Below are 17,209 nucleotides of genomic sequence, written 5' to 3' on the forward strand. Positions count from 1 at the left end.
TGGAGCCTCAGGAATTTGTATAGGGTTATTAGGACAGTGAGTGCAAGTGCCCGGAGGTGGATAGACTTCACAGCTCGTCTTCTTTCTACTCAGCCACATTTCATTTCCTCTACGTCATCAGTCACAGTAGAACAACCACCAGACTCACCGAAGCTGGGAAGTGAACAAAATAGGGTCAGAATTCAGGCAGCTTGTCCAAGTTGATGGAGCTATAACCTTGGTTCTGTGTGTTGGCATTCTGTTGCTCAAGGGATGCATAGATTCCTTATGTGAGCTTGCCCTTTAAAACGTCATGGAGTAGGGGCGCCTGGGTGGCTCAGTCAGTTAAGCATCTGACTTCAGCTCAGGTCATGATCTCATGGTTTGTGGGTTCAAGCCCCATATTGGGTTCTGTGCTGACAGCTCAGAGCCTGGAGCCTGCTTCGGATTCTGTGTCTCCCTCTCTCTCTGTCCCTGCCCTGGTCGTGCTCTCTCTCTCTCAAAAATAAATAACGTTTTTAAAACATCATGGAGCAAAGCTGGGGAAATCATTGCTCCCATCTGAAAGTACATGCATTTGAAAATATCCTTGAGAGTGTTTTGGTCTGTAGCCTTAAGTAGGCAAGGACATGCCTGGTTTTCTAGGGAAGTCAGAATCAAGACTTCTGGTACAGATTTTGGTAGGGTTGTGGCAGGGATTGATCTGTGATACCGCTGATGGGACAGCCAGCTGGAGTGGGAACATCAGCACAAGAATGCCTTTGGAAATTAAACATCGAAATGAAAACGTTCTTTTGAAGGCAAATTTCCAGGTGTGCTGTAAACTGTGCTAAGCTATAATTGAAATATAAAAGAAAATTTCAAAAGCGGTGATCTATTTTTTGGTGATTGTTGTGCTAATCCTGAAATCCTAGTGTGAATTAATGTAAAGACAAGATTGGATGCATAAAAGTACCTGTTTTAATCATTTAGCACGTTGTTCAAAACTAAACTGGTTGAGGCTTCAAGTGTAAGGGTGAAAATCTTACTTTCATCTATCAAATCCCACCGTAATCTGCCAAGAACAGCCACCAGGGGCTCCCCTGGCAGCTGCGAAGACATCCTTCCATTCTCAAAGCTTGATATGGGGGAGAGATTTGCTGCAGTTCATGTATAATGAAGTGGTCGAGGCTGATGTTTTTGAAAGTACTTCATTAAAACTCAAAAGGAGTGAATCAATTTTCCGTTGAAATCTGGTACTGTATGGAAATATCCTGCAATGTGGAAGCTTTCATTTGGCAGAAGGTTTTGTCTTAGGAGTTGAGTACCAAGTTACTTTGCAGCAGGTGCAAGAACTGTGTTTGCCTTTGCCAGCATGTTCCACGTGACATCACGAGGCATTCAGAAGCCACAGGAAAGTCGGCCTTGAGAGCGTAGGAAAAAAGCCAACCCTGTCCCCACCCCTGCACCCCACCCCCTTCCCAAACACCGGTGCATCAGTACCCACATGTACCAACAACAGCGATGGCTATGGATACTATATCGGATAGCCCCTGTGGATTGTGTGCATGTGGTTTCTTTTGGCCTGTCCTAAAGTCAGAAAGTAAATGCTGGATCCTCGTGTCCGAACTGGGAAAGCAAACGTGGCGTAGGGCGTCAGAGTCTTGCTCTCCTGTGCAGTCTTGGGGGTACCCCTGATAAACATAGACTGATGCTATTTTACTCTTTCGTCTAGACACACTACTTTGGCCTTTGGTTTCTCAGCAAGAGCCAGCAAGCACGATGGGTGGAGCTGGAGAAACCTCTGAAGAAACATCTGGACAAATTTGCTAACGAGCCTCTGCTTTTCTTCGGAGTCATGTTCTATGTGCCAAATGTGTCATGGCTTCAGCAGGAGGCCACAAGGTAGGTGCATTTTTTTCTGGGTTGTGCATAAGGGCGTGGATCAACTGTGAGGCTTCAGATGAAGTAGATGAGCTGGCTGATTTGGGGGGGGGTGTAGGTGTAGGTGGGTGTAGTGGGGGGGAGGGTGGAGTAGTTGGGGATTGTTTACCAGTTGCTTCGCAGCTTTAGAATCGTTGTTTGAATCCATGGTGCCGACCCCGGTGGTTCCCTATGATGCTAGTCAGGTAGCAGTGATCCTGAGCCAGTAGAGCATTGTGCCTGGCAGCATAGAAGTATTAGTTGAAGTCTATGGGTAGAGTAGATGGGCTAGAATTTAATAAAGAATTAACCATCTACGGGGCGCCTGGGTGGCTCAGTTGGTTGAGCATCCAACTCTTGGTTTCGGCTCAGGTCGTGATCTCACGGTTTGTGGGTTTGAGCCCTGCATCGGGCTCTGTGCTGATGGCATGGAGCCTGCTTGGGGTTCTCTCTCTCTCCCTCTCTCTCTTCACCTCCCCTGCTCGCTCACTCAATCTCTCTCAAAATAAAAAAAATAAGCATAAAAAAAAAAAGAATTAACCACCTAATACTTCTTTGTTCTACTCTTGCCCTTAATATGCTCCCAAGCAAAATGTAGCATCAGACTTTGGATTTGAGGATTAAAAACATAACTAATGATGGGAGCAGAGTTGAGGAGAACGTTGAGAAGGGTGAGAGTTTTGCTTGTCCTGGGTCACAATAGGAGGAGACAGGGAGCCGTCGGTAGAGAGGAGACCTGGGATTGGTCCCACCCTCCTGCTCATTGGCTGTCTTGCCTGGAAGAAACCACCTGCCATCTGTGAAGTGGTTTTTCCCTTATCTGTAAAGTGAGGGGTTTGCATGTTTCTAAAGTCTCATAGTGATTCCATGAATGAAGCAGTTGGTGTTGGTTGGTGTTAGTACGGTTCGCTTATTGATAAGAGTTTTCCATTAAAATATGCGGAGGGGTTGTCTTCTCATCAAATGGTTCTTTCTGGTAATAAGGAGAATTACATCAAGCTTCTACTTTCCACGTTTTTCTTGGCTCATGGCATTCAGAGTACTAGGAAGCAGTACCAATAACACTGCAAAGTAGGAATATTGTATTTGATTATTGCATGTGTGGTTTCTTAGATTTAAAATTTTTATTTTATTTATTAAAAAATTTTTTTAAGTTTGTTGATTTGAGAGAATGAGAGAGAGAGAGAGAGAGGGAGAGAGAGAGAGAGAGAGTGAGTGTGTGTGTGTGTGTGTGTGTGTGTGTGTGTGGAAGGGGGAGTGGCAGAGAGAGGGAAAGAGGGAATCCCAAGCAGACTGCACGCTGACAGCAAGGACCCCAACTTGGGGCTTGATCCCACGAACCCTGAGATCATGACCTGAGCCAAGACTGAGAATCGGATGCTTAACTGACTGAGCCACCCAGGTGCCCCAAGATTTTAAAATAGGAAGCACTTAAAATTTTTATGTCCATTTTAAGGTGATAGTTTCCATCTTCTTTTTTTTTTTTTCTTTTTAAAATAAAAACTATCGTTAAATAGGTGGTATTTCTGTCAGCAGAGGCCATGAAATAGCTCACAGCCTGACCAGAAAACCTGTGTTCCATCTTTCAGGTATCATTCATTTGAAGCACTTGGTTGGAAACTGTTGTGCACTGTTTTCCGGTTTTTTTCACTTATGTAGTTTCTTTTCTGTGCACGAAGTTATTAACTCCTCCAAATGGGACAGTTTCCACTGGCTTCTGAATCTTCCTTGACTACTTTACACAGTGTCGGGAACACAGCATTAGGTTAATAAGTACTTGCTGATTCATGGCTCTTGGACTGTGAAATGCAAGGCAGTGGGTAACAAGGAGGAAACGCAGACTATAAATTAAAACATATTGGGCAAAGTTCAGTCTGTAGGAAAAAAACGAAGTGTTGTTACTCTAGACAGACTTATTCTGTAAAGTCAGTTGTTAAGGAGAAGAAATTGAAATAAAAGGTAAGGGACTCAGAAATTGTCCTTTATGAAGTTAAAGAAAGTTGTTTAAGCTTAGAAAAATGAAGGCTTAGGGCCCCTGAGTGGCTCAGTCAGTTAAGTGTCCAAGTCCTGGTTTCGGCTCAGGTCACCATCCCATGGTCTGTGAGATTGAGCCCCACGTCGGGCTCTGCACTGACAGTGTGGAACCTGCTTGGGATTCTCTGTCTCCCTCTCTCTTGCTCTCTCTCTCTTGTGGGGGGGAATTCTGTGTTAACTCTGGAGCGCAAAATTTGGGCCAATAATAAGTGAAGTGCAAGGAGTTGAAAGACTTTGGTTATTTGGCTCAACATAAGAACACAGTTTCTAATAAGTAAAGCCATAAAAAGGTGGCACAAGCACACCTATAACAGGGTGAGTGCCCTAGTTTATGGAAGTGCTGTGGCACTGAGTGGGTAGATGGGGTGGTGTCTTGGAGAGGAGACCGCCATATTGGGTAGGATGTTGGACTAGATCAATGGTTCTCAAACAGACCAGGGCTTGCTATATTGTAATTACCTGGAGCATTTATTATAAATGTGATTCTAGGGCTGTAACAGAAGTCTAAATTGAAATGTCTAGGGCTGAGCATCAGGAGTATATATTGTTTAAAATAAATGATATTCTTCGGGTGGTTCTGATTTTCATCCCGACTTGGTAATTAACAAATTAGTTAACCTCTAAAGCTCTTTGCGGTTTTAGATTTTCCAGGTAAGTAAACTTAATGCCAGATTATTTGACTGTCAATATTTGTATTCACAAGCTGAAACAAAAAGTGTTTTAAATCTCAAAAATTTGAGTTATAAAGTAGGAATTTTGATGGTAGGGGTTATTGAGACTGGAGATTCGGTAGGACTTCTTTCCTTTTCCTTTAGAATTTCTTTTTTGCTCAGTTAGCTTGGTTCATTTAAGATGAACTTTGATAAGGAGAGAATGAAATCTTTTCCAACCGAGGTTTTTAAAGCAAACTCTGTTATTGTCATTTGATCAGAAAAACTAACAAAGAAAACAAAATGTTGAAGGACATTTTTTAGGCTTAAACATGGAACTAAACTGTATATATGTTAGGTATGACCTTCTCTTTATGGCAAAGAACGTTTAAAGTTAGGAGCTAGGTTAGCATGAGGAGTTGGGGGTTTTTGGTTTTGTGGGTTTTTTTTCCAGCATTACAGAAATTTTTGTTGCTCCAAGGAACCCTAAAACTGGAATGTGCCAAGGGACATCAGAGCAAGTGAAAGACTTTAGTTGGGGAGATGAGAAAATAAGCGAGAGAAGTGGTGTAAGTAAAGAAAGGAGAATTGATGGAGAAGGAGGAGAAAGAATGACATATACTTGGGAAGTGACCCAGGTGTGATTCGTGAGCTGTACCATGGGTTGTAGGCATATAGACTGGAGTGCAAAGGAGCCCTGGTTTGGACAGAATGACATTTTAAAATGAGCAAGGTTCCTGGGTTTTTGTTGGACACAAATAAATGAGCTGAACTCAAGGTGAAGAATGCTACCAGGGCTCCTTAGGAGCCTGTGGGGATCTGAGCCTTCTTGGGAGGTTTTAGAAGCATCAGGGTCCAAACTGAATACTGAAACTGTCTTCCAGGCAGAGCAGCCAAGGAGAAGCAGCGGTGATAGGGCAGGATTCCAGAGGAATGTTTCACAGAAGGCCCCAACAACATTCATTAGGAGCGGGTTAGTGACTAACTCTTAAGCCATTTGCTGTTACCCGTGTTACCAGGCGTCTGAGGTGGAGATGTGCTGCACCTGGGATCTGCAGTGTCTGACACAAAACAGTTAGTCTTTGTGATGCCCCGCAGAGTAAGATATTTGCATAGATTAGAAATAGGAATCCGTCTTTCACTGTGGGCAAGCCCTCGGAGGAGGCAACCATTCAGCCATCTGCGCTTAAAAAGTAAGCCTTTGTCTGGAGCCAACCAAACTCGTTTTCACCCAACACATGTTGGCAAAGGTTTGGCTACTTCTATTTGAGAAGAAAACAGGTTCTATAGCATTAGTAGGGCCCGGCCATGTCTTCTTTCTGAATAAGGAAAAAGAATTTAGAATTAGCACTCAGGTTGTTTGGGGGGATGGGGTGTTTGTGAACGCACATATCTCAAGATACATAGCAGTGGAAGGAGGATGTATTTAAAAGTTTGTGCTTCATTTCTTGTCCCCAGACAGTTCCACCCTTGAAAACTTGCAGGTTAATAGAGTCCTGGGAACAGTACAACAAAAATTTGAGAATGATGTTGATTGCACACTGTTCAAGAAGGTGATTTACTTTCTTCAAATGATCAAGTCCATATTTTTTTAAGTAGAAAATTGAGAAGCTCTTTTTTTTTTTTTTTGACATTAATTTTGACATACTGTGTCTCGTCTCATCTGGATATGATTTTCGGAGAACAAATGTCTTCATAAGAGAAGGAAACCTGCCGAGGTACTATGATTGAGTTGGAGAAGAAATGGACAATTCAAGCCCTACATTTAGGTGATAACTGAACAAGAAGGCAAAAGATGTCAAAAGGAGAATTCACATAGGCATACACACGGAAGGAAAAAAATCTCGGTATTCTTACAGAAGTGCAAAAAAGCTGATACAAAGGACACTAGTAGACAGATGGAAGATGAGTCATGAAACCATAGGAATTAAAGAGATTAAGACCAGGGTTTGTTAGCCCCACTCCAAAGTCTAAGATACATTACCTTGGGGCTTGAAAAATGTTAGTTTTCCCACTTTGGTTAAAATGACTCAAGGGATGGGACCACCGTAATTTTTTCCACTTTGCTCCCCCTATTCCTTTCCACCAGCTCTGCTGTTCAGTGAAGGGACTCTTGTTCGCGATTCCTCTCTCCCCATTATGTTCTCCTCCTGACTCAAAGGAAAGATTTTTGTAATGTGTTTTAATGATTTGCATAGCAACAGGCTCAGTATAAACAGAGGGTTTTCAGATTTTTCTGGCCACAGAAAGAAGAGAGATGGTTTGTGAGAAGTGGAGAAATTCGTCGTCAAACAGAAGGATACTTAATAATAGCAAGGGGAAGCCAGAAGAGTGCTGGCCAAGGTTACGCTTTTAGTTTCGCTCTGGGGTTTTTCCAAGTCTTCTCTCCAGCGAGGAAGCTCCTGTTTAGTTTTTTTCAATACGAAAGAGTTGAAAAGAGTAATTTTTTTTCAAGGTGAATTTAGGCTGCAAAGTGTAAGTTGCTGACCCTGTGGTTTCTAAAATTTTTAATTCTCAGACACCTTTCTTTCACCAAAACATGTTTGTCTTTGCACTGCTCACTGTTGAATGGTACATTTGCATGGTGCAAAGAATCTTCTGATTGTCCTGATGAAATCAGATGACCTTTCCTTCTTTTCCAGGACAGGTTTGTAGCCTGCCTGTTGGGGGCAGGGGCGTGGGGTGGCTGCCCACCCTCCTGGCTGTGTAGAAGCAAAACCAGGAAGCCAGTGCTCTAGCCAGCACAGCTGCTCCCCTCGCCAAGGACAGGCTTAGCACATCTGGTACATCTAGTGGATATTCCAGGGCTGTGGGACCTGTTCCAAGCTCCCTCTGTTGAGTGGGTGCTTCCTCTGTGTTTTCTGAGCTTCTCAGCCTCACTAGGGCTCCCTACTTCTAAGCTCATGGTTCTTCTGTGCAGCTTCTCAAGTACTGGTCCATGAGGCTGAATGCTAGCCCGCTAGGTTTGGCTTCCCGTTATTATCAAAAGGACTTAAGAAGTACTCGATCTCTGCTTGGGCCCATATAGGGCATTCTTCAAGGTTAAATGAAGTTCCTGCCTGGGAAGAACTTGCTGGACGAGATGTCATTCCATTAACTGGGAATAAATGCCCACGTTGAAAATTTCACTGTTTAGGTACTGTAAAGAGGGGGGGTGCGTTTCTTCGTGACGGTGAGTGACAAGGGAGTTAGGTTAGTAAGTTTTTAGACTATCATGGGGGCTCTTTCCCTCCAGTTACATATTTGGGCATATGGCATTGATGGCAAAACCAAATTAGTTGAAACCTTACAATTCCCATCAAGGCCAAAATGGTATTTTGAGTTTTTTCTTTAACTAAGTTTCAGGAAGTCGTTCCAGTGACCTTACAAAAGCTTTCTTCACCTTTCCTTTCTTGTAAATACCAGTGCTGTCCCCGCTTAGGTTCTTGCAATGCGCCTTGAGTGCTATTGTAAACAAGTCAGCGTTCACCCAATGTTTAAAGTGTCTCTTTTAAAAGCTCTAATTATGGTAATGTTTCCATTTCCTTTTACAACACCATTTATTTTGTTCCTCCGGTTCTTTGAGTTCTTTTATTATTTTGAAATGTCATTTTAATGGCTATTTAAAGTTTGCCCTTGGGCTGGGAAATAGGGACTCCCTTCAAGTCAGACTTAAGATTCAGCATGAGTCCGCCTTAGATAATATAATTTGCTGAGAATGGCAAATCCTCTTCTGGCCAGCTCCAGCTGGTGAATGGGAACTTGTTCTCTCTCTCTCTCTCTCTCTTTCTTTCTCTCTCTCTCTCTCTCTCTCTTTCTCTGTTGATAGTTGAGAACAGAGTTGTTTCTGCCAGATATTTTAGATATTTTAAGATGCCATTGATACTAGGATTTAACCTTAAACATTCTTCTGGGTGGGTAATGTATCGTTTAATGGGATCAAGAGAGGAAAATGGCTGTTTGTAATAAGCAGAGAAGCCTTGAAGGGAAGAACTGCTACCCAAAAGATTAGTTGATGAAAATGTTGGTTGTCATTTGCACTATTTTGCATTTCAACTATTATGAAACACCTTTCCCTGTTAGGCACTTTGCCAGTCAGAACGTGAAATGTACACATCTCCACAGTCCCCCTCTTTTGCAAAGAGCTGTATCTCCAAGCAGCTTTTAATTTCATTTCCATGTATTTGATTTATTGCAGTTTGAGTTTGACCTTACAGCGAACGTTGCTGACCCTACATACCTCCTGGAGAAGGCTTTCTCACTGTTTTGGTGAAAGCCAGAGGGCCTGGCAAGGGTCTTTCAAAACCAGGGCCAGGTTCATGGGCCTGTGACCTGTGCAGTGAGTTACATAGCCCTGTGCTCAGAAAGACCGTTGCCCCTGGCTTAATGCTCTGCTGGGGCCCTCTTGGAGTTGCTAACAATTTTTGAACCACGGAACCAGCATTTTTATTTTTCACTAGACCCTGTGAGTTATGTGGCCAGTCCCGCCCAGGACAGCGTCCTCCTTGCATCTCTATTCATTCTCTTCTTCTTGGTTTGTTGTTACCTTGTTAGTTGTTACTCTTGTTTTGTAGTTACTCTTAGTTAACGGTGGATCTGGGTCTACAGTTACAGGTGTGATCAAAGAGAAAAAGTAAATTAAAAAAAACCCCAAAACCCTGCCTTGGAACAAAAATAAAATTTTCGCTATCTATGCAAATAAGAAAATAGAAACGTGACCCTGGTAACCATTTCTGCTCCTGGACGTGACTCACTGGAAAATCCTACAGTCTGTTATAAAATAAATTTAATCTCCTATAGGGAAGCTGATTGATGAGTGCCTCTCATTCCTCAACTAGGATTTCTTCATGGTTTATTGTGAAAAAAGGACTCTGCAAAGTTTATGTGTCCCTTAATTAAATCAAGAGTACGCCTTAGCCACTGCTTCATTGTTCAAGTCTTCCAAATACATGGAGCTTCTTGTCCAACTCTCTAACCCCCATGCTCCAGGAAAAAGAGTTTGCAAGATATGCAGGGATGTTGTTAGCTATTTAGGCAACCTGCTGCCACTAGAAAAACAAAGTGTAGACAAATAAAATGAAGTTAACACATAAACATAATCTGTGGTTTTGGGTTTTTTGTTTTTTGTTTTTTTACTATTCTTTCCCTTTAGGGGAGAGAAAATAAATAGTAATAAAAAGTCAGAATATTTTAATAATATCACTTAACATTATTATTCATTGTAGGTGTCCTATAATGAATGGAAAAATCCAAATTTCAGAAGGAAATAGATCAGAAGTGTCATTCATATTTCAAAAGAAGCCTTCATGGAATTCATGGAATGCTAGGGTTCTTGAATGCACCTGACATTTGATTTTCACCCTTTATAAAGCAAGATGTACTTACGTATGTTTTAATCATTCGTAAAGCAAAGTTTCCCCCCAAATAGGTGAAGTAGAATACCCAAAAAACCTTTGCTTTTAAAGTGTTAAAATTACCTCATTTGCAATCATAGGTTAGTGTGTATTTGATGATGTATCCTGAACTTTTCAAAAGCAAACAAAAATCATGCTCCCGTTAAGCCATTTTGAAAATAACTCAATTTCTTTTTTTTTTTTAATTTTTTTTTAACGTTTATTTATTTTTGAGACAGAGACAGAGCATGAACAGGGGAGGCGCAGAGAGAGAGGGAGACACAGAATCTGAAACAGGCTCCAGGCTCTGAGTGGTCAGCACAGAGCCCGACGCGGGGCTCGAACTCACGGACCGTGAGATCATGACCTGAGCCGAAGTCGGAAGCTTAACCGACTGAGCCACCCGGGCACCCCGAAAATAACTCAATTTCTTAAGCGAGGGTCCTAATTGCATTCTTTGTGGGTTTCTTTATTTCCAAAGATAAATTTGTTCATTCACTTAGTCATTGATTCCAAAAAAAATTTTTTTTTTAATGTTTATTTTTAAGAGACAGAGTGTGAGTGGGGAAGGGTCAGAGAGAGAGAGAGGGAGATACAGAATCTGAAACAGGCTCCAGGCTCTGAGCTGTCAGCACAGAGCTCGATGCGGGGCTTGAACTCACGAACCATGAGATCATAACCTGAGCCAAAGTCAGACGCTCAACCCACCGAGTCACCCAGGTGTCCCCCAAAATAGCTCTTTATCAGAGTTACATTGCCGAAGACTGAGAAAGATTATACATTCAATCCATGAAATAACAAAGATTTGTAATCGAGCGTAGATTAAAATTTTAGGATATTCTTTTTTGGGGTTTTTTTTTTTTTTTTTTTTTTTTTTTGCCTTTTTTTCCAAAACTGAGTAGAACATGATGATCACAGGCACCAGTGTTTACCTTCAGCTGAGGGGTGGAGAGAGGGGAAAACAAACAGAAGCTATGGGAAGAGGTGTTTTGTCATGTCAAAGCATGCCAGCTATGCTCTCTGGATTTTTAAAAGACATCCACTTCCTTATAAAGGATTCTTAGGATTTGTAGGGGTATCATTACAATGGGTGGGATTGTGAACGGTGTGTTCGTTTCAAAATAGGTTTTTGAAAATCTTGGGAGGGGCGGGGAACCCAGGGAGTCAGTGCTTCAGAATCCTTTGCTCTCCCTTTTTCCTGGAGTCTCAGCACCGGGACCTTGGGTCGGGGTTGAGTGGGTGGGGAAGGGAGAGGGAAGGGACAGATGTGGTGTTTTCGTACATCACAGAGGCCCCCAGTGTTTGAGCAGCAGCACGGTCTGGAAAGCACAGGATCCTTCATCTTGCTTTATGGTGAGGCGGTTGTCTGACCCCACCCCAGACTTGGAAACCTCCTCTGTGGGGTTCTGTGGGAGAATGTAGTTTGCCTTCTGTCACCTGATATCATTTCATAATAATAATGATAGCAGCTAGCATATGTGTGAGGGGCTGCACTAAATATCTTAAGTGATTATCTTTTTCAGTCCTCACCGGAACCTATGAAGCGGGCACTGTTATTATCCTCTGAAGAAGGATTGTGTTTCTAACAGAAGTTTCATTACTAATGAGTAGAGATTTTGTCCATCAAATAAAGGGAATCTTTTACATTACTTTGCCAGAAAAATACATCTGTCCATATGTGCCCCTACTCCCCAGCATTTTCCAGAGCAACAGGGGGTTTAGTCTCCACCGAAATGTCAGCAAAAAAACCCAGAGGGCTAAAGTTCCCGTAAGGTCAGAGATGGTAAACGGGTACAATGAGGGTTGATTTGGGTCTACCAGTAAGTAGGTTTTGTTTCACCTGGCCATTTTTTTTCCCCAATTGGATTTGGAGGGTCACCTGGGTGTCTCAATAGGTTAAACATCCAACTTTGGCTCAAGTCGTAATCTCGCGGTTCGTGAGTTCGAGCCCCGCATCGGGCTCTCTGCTGTCAGCACAGAGCCCTCTTCGTCAAGTCTGTCTCCCTCCCCCCCTTACCCCTCCCCTGCTCGTGCTCTCTCTTACACAAATAAATAAACATTAAAAAATTGTTTTTAATTGGATTTGGATGCCTTGTGGTAATATAGGCATATGCTATATGGTTCACCCCACTTCCTGCACTGCCCATGGTGTTACAGTTGACGACATTTGCTCTCTTCCTGTGACCTGACTGGTCCTGTGGGCATTTAGACTGTGGCCACTGATACTTGGTCTGTCTGTATAACTTGAAGTACTTGGGTCAACTCATACCTTCTCATTGGCCCAGCTGGTTTCATGCCACTCAGCATCTAGCTGTCTTACCACTTTGGCCACCTGCCAGAGACTGTAGCTGGATATGGGAGGATCATTTCCCTTAAGCACTCATTTGAAAACTTTGTTTCTGTGTAAAATCACTCTGGGGTGCTAGATTACATTGCCCTGTACTTTCTGTCCTGGAGATGTAGCTCAAGTTTTTCGGATTTCCTCTCCTTATTGCTTTCAATATCTGCCTTGTTCTGATTACCCATAAATGATTCCATCCATCAGAAAGGTACCAAATGTTTGTAGGCCAAAAAAAAAGTCACTGAAATCTTAAGCAAACATGATCTATTGAAGAAAGTGTCGTTTGCCTCCTATCAAGACAGAGCAAGCTTTACTACAATATAGTTTTATATCTAAACACCAAACACCACGCATTACAGAGGCGAGGGGTTTCATTTTAGAGAGGAAGAAACAGAACCAAGGAGATAAAGGGACTTTGCCCATGGTCACACAGCTTAGTGACAGAAGCCTGGCTCTTAATTTGATACCGGAACGGTTTGAGGTGAACCAACCAGACATACATGGCAGAGTCCATGGATAGGATTCACTCAAACTTCCAGAAAGCCTCTGCCCATCTTCCCCTCCCTTGCCCTGCAACAGCAACGACACACTGGGACTGGAAGAGATGAGTTTTGTCAAAAGGAAGGAAGTAGTTCAGACAGAAGAAAACAAAGGGTAGAGGAGAACAGGCACTTCTTTGAATGGAGTCGTTTAAATGGTGAGCATTATGTAGAGATTGGAACTAAGATGGGTCTTATTTAATGTTGTTATCAGTCATCTGCAGCCCTGGGCACAGAGGGAAAGTGCCAAGCTTCCAGATGACGCTAAGCCCTTTAGAAGAGTGGAAAATTGAGACATTGGAAATAAACAGTAGAAAGGTGTCACAGCAAGTGTCAAGTTACCAGGTGCGACTATGAAAGAATGATACTGCTTTCTGGTGCAGTTTGGGAAAGCAGGAAAGCAAGGGAGCAGGAGTAATCATAGGGGGCACATGTTGCAACACGTTTCATTTTACCCCAGCCGAACTCTCTTTCAAGGTCAGCCCGTCAATCTTAGCCTGCAGCTGGGGAGAGAGAGTAGACCTTTCGCCAGCATAAAAATGTTTCCTGCCAGCATAAAAATGTGTTACTGTTATGCAGAACAAAGCCCAGCAAATTTTACTTAAATTGAACTAAAAGCAAGTCAGACACATGATACTTTAATAGGAACTCATGGAGATAAAACAATGTTAGAAACACATGTTTTTGACTGTGACAGATGTTTTGAAGGAGGTAGTCAAGACATTTATGATGATAACTAAAGAAAGGAACCCGTAGTTCTAGGGAAGACTGGAAAAGTTCAGTAATTTGGATCCTTGAAATAAAGGACCGACTGTGGATCCTGATGGAAAAATTTGAAGGCAGGTTATGTATCTGCCAGACTGTGTTGTATATTTAGAATGATTGATGGAAGCAGCAAAGAACTGATATGTGGTTTAATCTTAAAAAAAAAAAAAAAAGCTGGGGATAAAATGTAGTTCATTAACAAGCTACTATAGTAGGGAAATATTTGTTTCTTGGTCAGGCTCGGTAAACTCAAAATTTACCTACTGTGTTTAAGGTCAATCAGGAAATGATATCAGCACAGCTTCAGAAAGCCCCTATCAGTGTGTTCAGTGCATTAAAGCACCTATCCAGAGAGTGTTTAAATAAAAAAAGATCTGTTAGAGGGTAGTGACAGATTGCTGCGAGCCTCAGAAAGTTGTGCAGGTAGGTTATCAATCACCTGAAAGAAACAGTCCTTGCCCACGCTACCTGGAAACATACAGGGAGATGCCTTCTGGGAAATGTAGTTCAGCCTAGTCGCGTTGAGCCATTACAGTACCACCAAGGGGCTTAGTACGTAATCGATGATGAACAGAATCCATTATCACGGTTTTAGTAGAAACACTATTGAATCCCCAGTTGGTACTGACTCCTGAGTTCCAGAAATCAAAATTAGCCTCAAAAGGTAATGATGTTTTGATGTAGTTGAAGATAACTTCAGATTTGTCCCTTATTCTCTGGGACACCTCCCAAAGGTGAAGCTGCAAAAAGTCATTTAAACAAAAGCTGTATTGTTATCATAAATGTATGTCCCCAGGAAGGTTCTCCACCCTCACCCCAGTCCCATACAAGGGAGCAGATCTAATCCATAGAGGGCCCAGGCTGGTCCTGCTCACTGTGCTGAGGTTATCAGATGAGTGTGAGCAAAGAGGATAAGGCAGGCCTGGCCTTTGCAGCCTCACAGATGGTCAGAGCAGCTGTTCAGGGTCTTGAAGCCAGGCTGGCTGCAGCAGGAGGGACCAGGCCGACCTGATGCTAATCTTGCAGTACTTGTAACTTGAAGAGGGTGTAGTCTGGAAAAGATAAACAGATTCCAATTAAAGATTACTTAAGGAGATGATGGACTCTTGGTGAGTGATAATTATTTTGAAAAAAAAAAAACAAACAAAGCAAAACTAAGAAACGGGGAGCCCATTGATTTCTTTAAAGGCGGTCCTTAGCAGAATGGCCCATGGCATTCTTTAAAAATGCAGATTCTTGTACACCACGCCTGACTTCCTGAATCAAAATCTGGTTTTATCTTGTGCCACAGGTGATTCTTACACTTAATGGAATGCAACTATACCTCGATGTTCTTTCAGCAATATATGGTGTTTTGGGTTAGTAAATTCAGGTTAGAAATGCTCAGGGTGGATTTCAAGGAACTGGGGAAGAATGAAAGAGGTGCAAAGTCTGGAACATCTGGTTTAGGCTGAGAAGCTTAGAGGATGGATGGCGTGGTCTTCTTTCTAGAGTACCTGGGCATCTTCATGGGGTCTTGAAATAAGCAAAATGAGGATCCAAGATTTTGCAGGAATTTTGGTCAGTTTGTATTTCCTCTGCTTCAGAATGTAGCATTTTAGCCTTTTAATTAGTTAAGCTTTGGTAATGCATAGTAGATTATACGTAATATAATGTATGGTTTACATACATATATAAAAGTTTAGGGATATATTGTGCACGAATTTAGCATTACCTGCATCTCTAATGAAAGCAGTAATAACAGCTGGCCTGAATTATACTACACTATGGACCCTAGAACCTTAAAAGGGACCCTCTTCTACAATTTCCCCAGGCTTTGACATTGAAGACTTAAATTTTTTTTGATGTTTCTTTATTTACTTTTGAGAGAGAAAGAGCGGTCGCGCACACCTACTCACACACAAGTGGGGAAGGGGCAGAGAGCAAGGGAGACAGACAGAGAATCCCAAGCAGGCTCTGCACTGTTGGAGCAGATGTGGGGCTCAAACCCCCAAACCATGAGATCATGACCTGAGCCGAGATCAAGAGTCAGACACGCAACCGACTCAGCCACCCAGGTGCCCCTGTAGACTTCATTTTAATTAAAAAAAAATAAGAATTGTTTAAAACTGAGAATTCTGTACGTGGGTTTCAGTAATTCTCTTGCCATTCTCTGGTTTGTCGATTTCTACTGCATGTAGTTAAATTAAAGATGAAATAGGTAAGTTGAGAAACAGTTACAAGGTATTTTCAACCAAATAAGTCTAAACTTGTGAAAACATTGAAGTTTCCTTTCATGATCAGTTTTTAAAATAGATATATCATTTTCTAGACTGGTTCATTGAATCCTTTGATTCCACCTACCAACAAGAAGCACAATATATTTAAGTACAAAAAAATTTTTAATGCAAATTTCTGTGACTGCCTCCTTACCATACATCAAGAGATTTTGTGTTGCTTACGCGTGCACACACAACGCCCCCCTGCCCCATGATTTTGTGATGTCCTCCTTGTTAGGAGTGAATGCATTATCCTGAGAGCTAATATTCTGACAGTCTTTCACCCACAAAAAATTCCATGGTTATTTTTTTTTTGAAAAGGCTTGGAAATCGTTTATCCACAGGAAGTGGGAAAATACCAAAGATAGGAGAACAGTATTTTTTATGTCTGGTTCATTTTCAAAAGGGGTGTCACAAATTGTTTAACCATGACACTCTAAAGTAGGCATTTTTCCTTTCCTACTAAATGTGATTATTTGCTAAATTGTAGCATTGTATAATTACAACTGCAATACCATTAGAAATGCATTTAGAGCTTTGAACGTCTGTAGAAGAATGCTGAGTTGACCTACAGAGATTCTTATCCATGGCTCTCCAATATTTGCATTTTACCCAAAAGCACATAGACAAAATAAGTCTAAAACATTTTACCCCTCCTTACCCTTGACTCAGTATATAAGTAATTGCATTAGAAAGCATTCAAATGAAAGAGGGAATCAATCTAGCTTTTTGACCATGGGGAATGAAATATATATATATATTTAATTGTCTAGAGTGGTATTTGCTGATATGGTGAAGGAGGCTCATTTGGGCATTGTACAGATTCTCTTCTTACGATTTGCATGTAAGAAATACAGGATTTTGTCATGATAAAGGACATTACAAATCATCAAATCTGACTCTTTATGAAACCAGCCCGATCAGAGCTGGAGCCAAGCAGCCCAGGCATCTCCTTCCAGAGCGGTGCCCCATGCTCCCATAGCCTCTGCTGGACACAGTCCAGCCCCTGCTGCACTCTCCCACCCCCAGCCACATCCAAGGACGGGGTGTCTGCTGTTTGCAAGAAGGCCAGTCCTTCTACCTTTCTTCTGGATTCTCAAAGCTTTACCCAGGCTTACTCCAGTTTCCCATAATTTTCAAGTATCTTTAATATCTGCTTCTCACAGATTCCTTGCCTTCTGTTTTCAACCATGTCCTTTTTTCTATCTTAAAAATTAACCACAGGGGCGCCTGGGTGGCTCAGACGGTTAGGCGTCCGGCTTCGGCTCAGGTCACGATCTCACGGTTCATGGTTTGAGCCCCGTGTTGGGCTGTGTGCTGATAGCTCAGAGCCTGGAGCCTGCTTCGGATTCTGTGTCTCCCTCTCTCT

At 42.2% G+C, this 17,209-nt stretch overlaps 1 protein-coding gene across 2 annotated transcripts in view; it reads left to right on the top strand.

Moving 5' to 3' along the window:
• Positions 1 to 17,209, top strand: part of PTPN14 (protein tyrosine phosphatase non-receptor type 14) — a 178,311-nt gene that overhangs the window by 82,084 nt on the left and 79,018 nt on the right. For both annotated transcript variants that reach the window (XM_042924812.1, XM_042924813.1), the window contains one exon: positions 1,694 to 1,863. In XM_042924812.1, coding sequence (XP_042780746.1) covers positions 1,694 to 1,863 — 170 coding nt within the window. The remainder of the gene's footprint in view (positions 1 to 1,693; positions 1,864 to 17,209) is intronic.

Source organism: Panthera leo, chromosome F3 (genome assembly GCF_018350215.1).
Source record: "Panthera leo isolate Ple1 chromosome F3, P.leo_Ple1_pat1.1, whole genome shotgun sequence".
Lineage (NCBI taxonomy): Eukaryota > Metazoa > Chordata > Mammalia > Carnivora > Felidae > Panthera > Panthera leo.